We start from the raw sequence: 9,918 nt of genomic DNA, 5'->3' as shown, positions 1-9,918 counted from the left end.
CCTGCCTGGCTTGGTGTAGTTTATTGGCTTGGCCTCTGCGACCAAAAAGGCACAAGAAGCAGGGGGGTGAGGGAAATGCGGTGGCTCTTTAGTGGCTGAAGGAGGGCGCAGGTGAGGTGGGCTTTAGAGGGCATTCCAACCCACTGGTCCAGATCAGTGTAGTCATTATTCCACCATATGACCCATGCTCTCAGCCCAGATCTACCACACCTTCCACGTGCAGCACTCCCTGGAGGTGGGTCGCAGGCAGGAACCCAGCACGGGGCTTGTGCATTTGAAAAGCACAAGCCTGCAGCTAACGGTGCAGCTCCACCAACCGCAGGCAGCAGCCTCAGACGTGGGCCCTAGCCTCTACGGCCAAGCTAGGAGCCCCACTGTGGCACAAAGGAGAAGCCCTCAGGTAGCATATTCATGGGTGCCATAGCAGCCCTGCTGCCAGGGCAGGGGGGGATGTGCAGAGTGCTGGTTAGGACAGCTCTCTAAAATGCCCCACCCTTAACCACATGAACAGCCCCTGGGGCTGGCTCCAGCCAGGGGCTGTCAACCCACAAGTGGAAAATCAAAGAACTATCCACATCCACCCCAAGCTGCAGCCAATCTGGCCCTACAACACCCTTTCCCCCAGCCCGTTGGGGCCCAGGCAGCTAGCTCAGGTTGGAGTTTGAAATACCAGGAAGGGCCCATGGGCAAGAACAGGCCAAGAGAGAACCTTGGCCAGAGCACAACGCTCATTAGGTGGGCCGCAGAGCCTCCCTTGGTCGCCTCCTGCAGCCAGTGGACACTCTGGCCCTGACTGCGCTGGGAGGGACGTGTGCCCAGTGCCGGCGAGACAGCTGGTCCCAGAGTCCAGCCCAAAGCGCTTCCACGCTCACCAGGCCCCAGCCCAGAACCCAAGAGAGCCAGAGCTTGTCTCATCACACTGCTCGCATGAGATCCCTGCAGGGACTGATCCATGTTCACAGGGGGCTAGGGGCAGCTTGAGGGGGTGAGCAAATTGGGGGACATGCCCAGACAACACCCATAGCACAGGGAGGGGGCTAGCTGTGTAACGTGGCAGGCTCTAATACATCTGCACAGCTCTGAGGCCAAGCGTGATGTGGGAGGGGATGGACTGACCCAAGGGTAGTTGGGGGGCAAAGGTTTGTAGGAACAGTGCCAGGCCATAGAAGGGCATTCCCCCAGGTAACAGTCCACTATGCTCCAGTGCTGGCCTGGCCCAGGCAGGGGTGGGGGTCCCCCAAGCCATCCCCACTAGGACTTGTCAGGGCAGCGCAGTCACCAGGGCTTAGCCCAGCCCCACAGGCACTCCACACTGCAGCTCGCAGATCCTGGTGCCCCCTCGGGGGGTGCCCCCTACTGACCACCCATGGCCAGTTGCTGGAGGGCGGCAGCCACAGAGGCGACGGCGGCGGTGTTGGCCTGGCAGTGGTAGAAGCCGGAATGGGTGGAGAAGCAGCCGTCCACGGTGTGCAGGAGGCCCGGGTGCTGGGCCTCCCGCTTGCTGCTGGCATAGAGCTCGGCCCGCTCCTTGGGCTGGAGATGCAGCACCACCAGGATCGTCTTCCTCGCCGCTGGGCCGCAGAGGAGAGAACAGGAGTGAGGGGCAGATTAAGGTTTCCTGGGGCCTTAGGACGCAGCAAGTAGGAGGGAGAAGTCCTTCCCCACCCCTTCCGCCTGTGACCCCACCCTCATTCCACCCCTTCTGCCTGCAGCCCCTTCCCCAGGCCTGCCCCCATTCCATGCAGGGTCCCCTGCAGCCACAAGACCAGAGAATCTCCATCCCTGCACCACAGCCCCAGGCCACAGTGGGGGTCTGGGTGATGAGGCTTCCCCTGACTCTGCCCAGTGCTTTGGAGCACTGGGGCTTCTGGTGGGGGCCTCCTCCACCCAGCAGCTGTGGCCACCGGAGGGGGCTTCCCCCAACCCCGTCTGGCAGCTGCTGCTGCAGAGTCGGGTCAGGGTGTGGGGACTTTCCCAGCCCTGGCAGCCAGGGCTCCAGGCGTCTGCCAGGAGCAGTGAATTTTTTCCAGAGGCCCCCAGGCACGGGCCCGGGGGCTAATCTGCCACTGTAAGTTAGGGGGCAGAGCACAAAGGGGAGGGCAGGGTCAAGGAGCGATGGCTGGGGTGGGGATTGAGGTGCACCAGCCAGGCCAGTCCCTGGCCATTCAATGCCTGCACCAGGGTCCACCTGTTTAATGGGCTCTGCTCTTAGTCACCTAGTTTAAGGGAAGTGGGGGGTGACTGCTGGAGAACGGCTCAGCCCATGCAGGGGAAAGGCTACTCACCGGAGATCCCCTCCAGGGCATTGCTGATGTCTGTGCCCAAGCGGGACGAGATGGGGCAGAAAAGCAGCAGCGGGCAGCTGGAGTGCAGCTCGTACTCCCCTGCCTGCAGGGAGATGCCCTGGGCCGCAAGGAGCTGAGCCACCTGGTCCAAGAACTGCCTCTCGCAGCCAGCCGTCTTACCACTCGTGCAGACCTGCAGGGGCAAGGCTGGCAAGGACCAGGGTGGGTTAGAGACCAGTCTCCCCTCGGTCCTTGGCTCAGCCAGCTCCAATGAGAGCTAGCGGGATGGAGCGGCAGGGCCGTGTGCCCAGCTGTACGCTAGGCCCAGCTCTGTTCCTGTGCAGGGCAGTCTGCCCCCAGTGGCTGCAAACCCAAAGGGGTATAAGCCCTAACCCTACTATGGGTAAGGGCAAATCCCTGATGCCACAGAAGACTGGTACTCAAGGGGGCTGGAGGAGCCTGTCTCTTTTAACCCTGCCAAATTGATCCAGCTGTTCTCAAGTATCAATTTGGTTCAGGGGGGAAAGCTGGGGCTCTGGTATGAGTTTGCTGGCCCTCGTTCCCCCACTTATCCAGCAGCGCTAGCTCCCCCCGCCCACCTCCCCATACGCACCCAGCAGTGCCAACCCCCCAACCCCCCCCCCCACACCCAGCAGTGCCAATCCTCCTCTGCAGCTCCTGCAGCCTCAATCCCATAGGATTGTGGGTAAAGACGGTCATGGGGGGAAGAGGGGCTGCAGGAGGGTCTTTCAGCTGTTTCAGGGGCCGCAGTTCAATCAGGGTGGAACACTGCTGCCCGAATCAATCGAGGCGACCCCAGCCCCACTGCTCCCTCGGCTTGCCTGGCTTTAGGTCTCTGGTCCCTGCTCCTCCCAGGGGAAAGGAACCCCCATTCCAGCCCTACCCAGGCTCCCCGATGTTAACCCGGTCAGGCGAAATGCCTGCCCACGGCATGCCAGTGCCTACCTGTGCTCCGGGTGGCCAGGGAAGGCGATGTCTGGGAGGTCCAGGGGGACGATGCCCAGCAAGCTGGAGGCTGGCTGGCTGGTTTCAGGGGTGGTGGGGCTGCCAACCTGCCCTTCAACTCCTCCACCTCCCGCCGTAGTCTCTGGTTCTCAACGAGCACGCGGCTGGCGATTCTGACGGGCGCGTCTAGTGCCTGCAGGAATTCCAGTGTCTCGGGGTCCGAGGAGCCTTTCAGAGCCTGCGGGGAGTGGAAGGGGCTCAGTGCTATTCAACATCCCAGCACAGGGGACAGGCACCAGCCAGGGAGACGGTGCAAGATCCCGGTCTCACCAGGGACCAGGACTCCTGGGTTCTCTCCCTGACTCGCTGCGTGACCTTGGGCAAGTCACTCAGGCAGGCCCAGATCCTCCAAAGCGTTTAGGCGCCTAACTCCCAGTGCTGCGGTGTCTCTGTGCCTCAGTTTCCCCAGCTGTACAATGTGGATAATAGCACATCCCAGTCGCTGGGTGTTGTGAGGATAAATACATCAAACCCTGTGAGGAGCTCAGGCAGATGGAGCCTGGGAGGCAGCTGGTACTGTCTAAACCCAGAGAGGGCCATGGGTCAACCAACGTGACAAAGGAGCAGCTGAGGGCTGCCCTACAGACGGGTTTTGTACCAGTAGAACTATGGGGGACAGAAAGCTGATTCTTTACTGAGTCATGCTGATCAAAGCCCCAGTGTGGACACAGTTAACCGGGATAGAGGTGCCAGATATCAGGAGAGCTTAGTCCCTGGGATTTTTAAGTCAAGGTCAGTCAAACACCTGTCAGGGCTGGTCCAGACAACACTTAGTCCTGCCTCAGTGCAGAGGACTGGACTAGACGATCTGTCGAGGGCCTTTCCAGCCCTACGTTTCTAGGAGCCTCCGTGTTTCGCAAAGCAATGCTCCAGTCCAAACAGGAATTCATCCGAGGAAGTCCTGCAGCCTGCGGTAGGACAGACTAGATGACCACAGTGGTCCCTTCTGGCCTTGGAACCTACGAACCCCCTTCTTGAACAGAGCTAGCTATACCCATATAAGCACCTTTATTCAGTCCTGGCATAACTGTGTCCACACTAGGGGGCGTTGTACCACTCGAACCCGGAGTAGCTAATGCGGTACGACTCCTATATGCTGCAGACAAGGCATGAGATGCAGAAACGCTTCCTGAGCCGAGCGTCCCAAGCGCAGGGAAGCAGGAGAAAGAGATCCCACAAGTCGTCGGGAATCGTCAGCCAGCGATGAGGAAAGAAATGGGATCTCACTCTACCCAGCAACCTGGTCCTTCGATCGCCAGCTCTTTGGGGTAGGGACCGCCGTTTTGTACAGCACCCAGCACCATCCTGGACCAGGACTGGGGTGCCAGGCTCTATCATATTAGAAATAAACGATAGATGTATTTACTAGTTATTACTCGTCCTTGTCGGTAGATCAGTGACAAATGGATGCAGGATCGAGCCCCAGAGACAGCGTGTAGCTTTACCCTGGGTGTCTCTTACTCTGAGAGGTACACAGTAGTTTGTCTCTAATATGAGCCGTCGTGTGTAGATTTGATCATGTTGACAAAGTCTCAGTGAATCTGAATGGTCAGAAAGTCCCTCACCTCCAGCTGAGCCTGCAGCCTCTCCACTGTCTTCCGGAGCTCTTGTGCTGGTCCAGTTGCTCCCCGGGCTCTGTTAGCACCGAGCTGAAAGACAAAGAGACAATCGAACAATAGCAATAATGCCCAGTGTTTTGGCCTGGTTTCAATCTCTTTGTCCTTTGCCATCACTTGAGTTTCAGGGGACATCAGAGGATCGCTTCAAATCAAGGGCTCAATCAACCCACAGGTTCTGGAACTAGGGGTGCTGGGGGGCTGCCGCAACCCCTGGCTTGAAGCGGCTTCGATCATATCCAGGGTTTACAGTTTGGTTCAATGGCTCTCAGCCCCACCACGATACAAACTGTTCAGCACCAGTGAATCAAACTGTGGAACAGTCTCCCACTGGGCATATATCTGAACTACCCACAGCCCTGGAACACAGCTGCAGTGACGGGGGGTGGGGAGTGGGGGGGGGCGCTGTGTGCAAGAGGGACCTAAAGTGCCTTTTCTGTCTCTATCTTTTGTGAGTATCAACTGCTTAAGGAACAGGGCTGGGAGTCAGGCCTCCTGGGTCCTATTCCTGGTTCTACCACTGGTGGACAGCCCTTCTTTCTGCCTCAGTTTCCCCATCTATAACAGGGGACTATGGTACTTCCCTTCCCTCCTGGCAATCCTCAGTGAATTCACATGCCTAAACATGCAGCTAAGCCAAAAATTGGGAGAGTGGTAAATAACGAAGAGGACAGGCGCAAGCAAACAATATGCAGTTTAATAGGGCTCAGTGTAAAGGTATACATTTGGAAACAAAGAATGCAGGTCACAGTTATAGGCTGGGGAATTCTATCCTAGGAAGCAGCGACTCTGACAAAGATCTGGGGCTCGTGGTGGATACTTGGCTCAACATGAACTCCCAGTGTGATCCTGTGACCAAACTAACACGGCTCTTACTCTGAAAAGAGGTAATGTGATCCTGGGATGTATAAATGGGGAATCTCTAGCAGGAGCAGAGAGGTTATTCGACCTCTGTATTTGGCCCTGGTGCAACCGCTGCTGGAATCCTGTGTCCAGTGCTGGTGCCCACAATTCAAGAAGGATGTTGATAAATTGGAGAGGGGTCAGAGAAGAGCCATGAGAACGATTAAAGGATTAGAAACCTGCCTTCTAGTGACAGACACAAAGAGCCGAATCCATTTAGCTTAGCAAAGAAAACATAAGAACAGCCACGCTGGGTCAGACCAAGGGTCCATCGAGCCCAGTATCCGGTCTTCCAACAGTGGCCAATGCCAGGTGCTTCAGAGGGAATGAACAGAACAGGGAATCATCAAGTGATCCATCCCCTGTCGCCCATTCCTAACTTCTGGCAAACAGAGGCTAGGGACACCATCCCTGCCCATCCTGCCTAATAGCCATTGATGGACCTACCCTCCATGCATTTATCTAGTTCTTTTTTGACCCCTGTTATAGTCTTGGCCTTCACAACATCCTTTGGCAAGGAGTTCCACAGGCTGACTATGCGTTGTGTGAAGAAATACTTCCTTTTGTTTGTTTTCAACCTGCTGCCTGTTAATTTCATTGGGTGGCCCCGAGTTCTTGTGTAATAAGGAGTAAATAATTACTTATTTTCTTTCTTCACACCAGTCATGATTTTACAGATCTCTATCATATCTCCCCTTAGTTGTCTCTTTTCCAAGCTGAAAAGTCCCAGTTTTATTAATCTCTCCTCATCTGGAAGCTGTTCCATACCCTTAATCCTTTTTGCTTCCCTTTTCTGTACCCTTTCCAATTCCAATGTATCTTTTGTGAGATGGGGTGACTTGATCTCAGTCTATAAGTATCTACATTGGGAACAAATGTTTACTAATGGGCTCTTCAATCCAGCAGAGAAAGGTCTAACATGATCCAATGCCTGGAAATTGAAACTAGACAAATTCGCACTGGAAATAAGACATCAGTTTTTAATGGTAAGAGTAATAGCAACCATTTCCCAAGGGTTGTGGCCGACTCTCCATCACTGCCAATGTTTAAATCAAGATTGGATGTTTTCCTAAAAGCTCTGCTCTGGGAATTAATTATTCTGGGGCAGTTCTGTGGCCTGTGCCATAGAGGGGGTCAGAGCAGATCATCACAGCGGTCCCTTCCTGGGCTTTGAGATTCCTGGATGTCAAGGGAATTAGGCTCAAATCCTCAAAGGCATTTAGGCTCCTCCCTTCCATCAAAAATCAACAGAAGGGAGGAGCCTAAATATCTTCCAGGATCTGGGCCTTAGTATCGAAACTTGGCTATTTTTTTAAAGTCCTAGTTAACTAGGGAGAAAGGCAGGGAGGGGGGAGCCCATTCTAGAGTTATTCCTGTCCCCCAGCTCATACCCGGCACCTCTCAAATAACAGCCCCCCCCCCCCACCCAGTTGCTATTGCTCGGGCTGTCGCCCCAGGGCTGCACCCAAAGCATCTTCCAGCGCCGCTGGCCTAGGCTGGCCCCCTAACTGTGCCTTCCCAGCCCGCCCTGCAATGCACCCAGCTCTGGGGTGGAGCGCCGCCGCAGCCCCACAACCAGGGCCTGAGGCAGGGCCGCACTGGGCGTCCTCACCTGGGGCATCGGGGTGTCCGGCTCCCCGTCCGGCCGGTCCCTGCGGCTGGACGCCTCGGGGCCCTTCGCAAATACGGAGAGGAGCCAGGCCATCAGGACGGGTCCCCTCCACTCGGCGGGGCTGGGGTCAGCGCCTCCCCCCGGCGCCGCAGAGCCGAGCTCCGGCCCGCTCCCGGGCTCGGCTCCTGCGCGCTGGCCAGGCTCGGGGCTCGCCCCGCCGCCGGGAGACTCCCCTGCGCCCGCCTGCCCCTCCGTGCGGCTGCAGCGCGCCCCTTGGCCGCTCTCGGCCATTTCCTGCCAGGCGAAAGCGAAAGCAGCCCGGCCCGGGAGCCGGCGCGCCCAGCCCCGCTCCGCGCAGCCCGCCGGCTCCTCCCGCGGCCGGGGATTTCCGCCCCCCTGCGCCCTGCAAACTCCCCGGTGCAAAGCCTCAGCTGGACACAAGCAGGCGCCCGGAGGCGTGGTTGACTCTGAGCTTCCGCCCTGTGACATTAACCCTTGTGGCCTTTAGCAGGCGATGATGCTTTAGCTTCTTGTTATGTCACCATGGAGCTCTTCACACCCCCCTCCCCCCGCATAGTTAACCTGTGGAACTCATTGCCAGGGGACGTTGCGAAGGCCAAAAGTATAACGGGCTTTTTGCGAATACAGACTAACACGGCTGTTACTCTGAACAGTTTCCACGGTATGCATCTGATGAAGTGAGCTGTAGCTCACGAAAGCTCATGCTCTAATAAATTAGTTAGTCTCTAAGGTGGCACAAGTACTCCTTTTCTTTCGGCTTCAGAAAAGAACTAGAGAAGTTCCTGGAGGACAGGTCCAGCAATGGCTGTTAGCCAAGACGGTCAGAGACGCAACCCCCTGCTCTGGGTGTCCCTAGCCTCTGACTGTGAGAAGCTGGGCTGGACGACAGAGGGTGGATCATTTGAAATTGCCCTGTTCTGTTCATTCCCTCTGAAACATCTTCGGGCACCGGCCACTGGCAGAAGACTGGGCTAGATGGATATTGGACTGACCCTATATGGCCATTATGTTCAGAACTGGGGAAGGTACCCAGATCTTAACACCCTAACCCTCAATTGTCCACTTAATTTTGTTTTCTCCTACAGCAGGGGTTCTCATCCTTTTGGGTCTGAGACCCTCCCAACATGCTATGAAAACTCCAGGACCCAGTGAGGGCTCCTGGCTTCAGCTACGGAGCGGGCGGGGGTCTCAGGGCTTTAGCCCTGCATGACTGGAGGCTCAGGGCTTCAGCTGCTGACCGTAGGGGGGCACCTCCAGGTTTCCTCCTTGCAGGGCACCAGGGCTCTGAGCTCCCCAGCTTTAGCCCCTTGAGGCACGGAGGCTCAGAGCTTCTGCCCCTTGAGGTCACAGGAGCTTGTGAATCTGGGTTTAAGGAAGTATGGGTTGGATGAATGCACTATAAGGTGGGTAGAAAGCTGGCTAGATTGTCGGGCTCAATGGGTAGTGATCAATGGCTTCATGTCTAGTTGGCAGCCGGTATCAAGTGGAGTGCCCCAAGGGTCGGTCCTGAGGCCGGTTTTGTTCAATATCTTCATAAATGATCTGGAGGATGGTGTAGATTGCACTCTCAGCAAATTTGCGGATGATACTAAACTGGGAGGAGTGGTAGATACGCTGGAGGGGAGGGATAGGATACAGAAGGACCTAGACAAATTGGAGGATTGGGCCAAAAGAAATCTGATGAGGTTCAACAAGGACAAGTGCAGAGTCCTGCACCCAGGACGGAAGAATCCCATGCACTGCTACAGACTAGGGACCGAATGGCTAGGCAGCAGTTCTGCAGAGAAGGACCTAGGGGTGACAGTGAACGAGAAGCCAGATATGAGCCAACAGTGTGCCCTTGTTGCCAAGAAGGCCAATGGCATTTTGGGGTGTATAGGTAGGGGCACTGCCAGCAGATCGAGGGACATAATCGTTCCCCTCTATTCGACATTGGTGAGGCCTCATCTGGAGTACTGTGTCCAGTTTTGGGCCCCACACTACAAGAAGGATGTGGATAAATTGGAGAGAGTCCAGCGAAGGGCAACAAAAATGATTAGGGGTCTAGAACACATGACTTATGAGGAGAGGCTGAGGGAGCTGGGATTGTTTAGCCTGCAGAAGAGAAGAATGAGGGGGGATTTGATAGCTGCTTTCAACTACCTGAAAGGGGGTTCCAAAGAGGATGGCTCTAGACTGTTCTCAATGGTAGCAGATGACAGAACGAGGAGTAATGGTCTCAAGTTGCAGTGGGGGAGGTTTAGATTGGATATTAGGAAAAACTGTTTCACTAAGAGGGTGGTGAAACACTGGAATGCGTTACCTAGGGAGGTGGTAGAATCTCCTTCCTTAGAGGTTTTTAAGGTCAGGCTTGACAAAGCCCTGGCTGGGATGATTTAACTGGGAATTGGTCCTGCTTCGAGCAGGGGGTTGGACTAGATGACCTTCTGGGGTCCCTTCCAACCCTGATATTCTA

General features: G+C 55.9%; 1 protein-coding gene across 1 annotated transcript; it reads right to left on the bottom strand.

Annotated features, from left to right (window-relative positions):
• Positions 1 to 2: 2 nt before the first annotated feature.
• Positions 3 to 8,312, bottom strand: LOC140908436 (uncharacterized). Its single transcript, XM_073335518.2, has 5 exons — positions 7,443 to 8,312; positions 4,877 to 4,960; positions 3,252 to 3,489; positions 2,286 to 2,492; positions 3 to 1,571 (listed from the first exon to the last, which is right to left on the bottom strand). Exons 1-5 carry the CDS (start codon positions 7,929 to 7,931, stop codon positions 1,354 to 1,356), a joined length of 1,236 nt encoding a protein of 411 aa, XP_073191619.1. The 5' UTR covers positions 7,932 to 8,312; the 3' UTR covers positions 3 to 1,353.
• Positions 8,313 to 9,918: the final 1,606 nt, after the last annotated feature.

This window comes from Lepidochelys kempii, chromosome 3 (assembly GCF_965140285.1).
Source record: "Lepidochelys kempii isolate rLepKem1 chromosome 3, rLepKem1.hap1, whole genome shotgun sequence".
Lineage (NCBI taxonomy): Eukaryota > Metazoa > Chordata > Testudines > Cheloniidae > Lepidochelys > Lepidochelys kempii.
The sequence above is the reverse complement of the archived record's forward strand: the minus strand, read 5'-3'. Positions and strand labels throughout refer to the sequence as shown.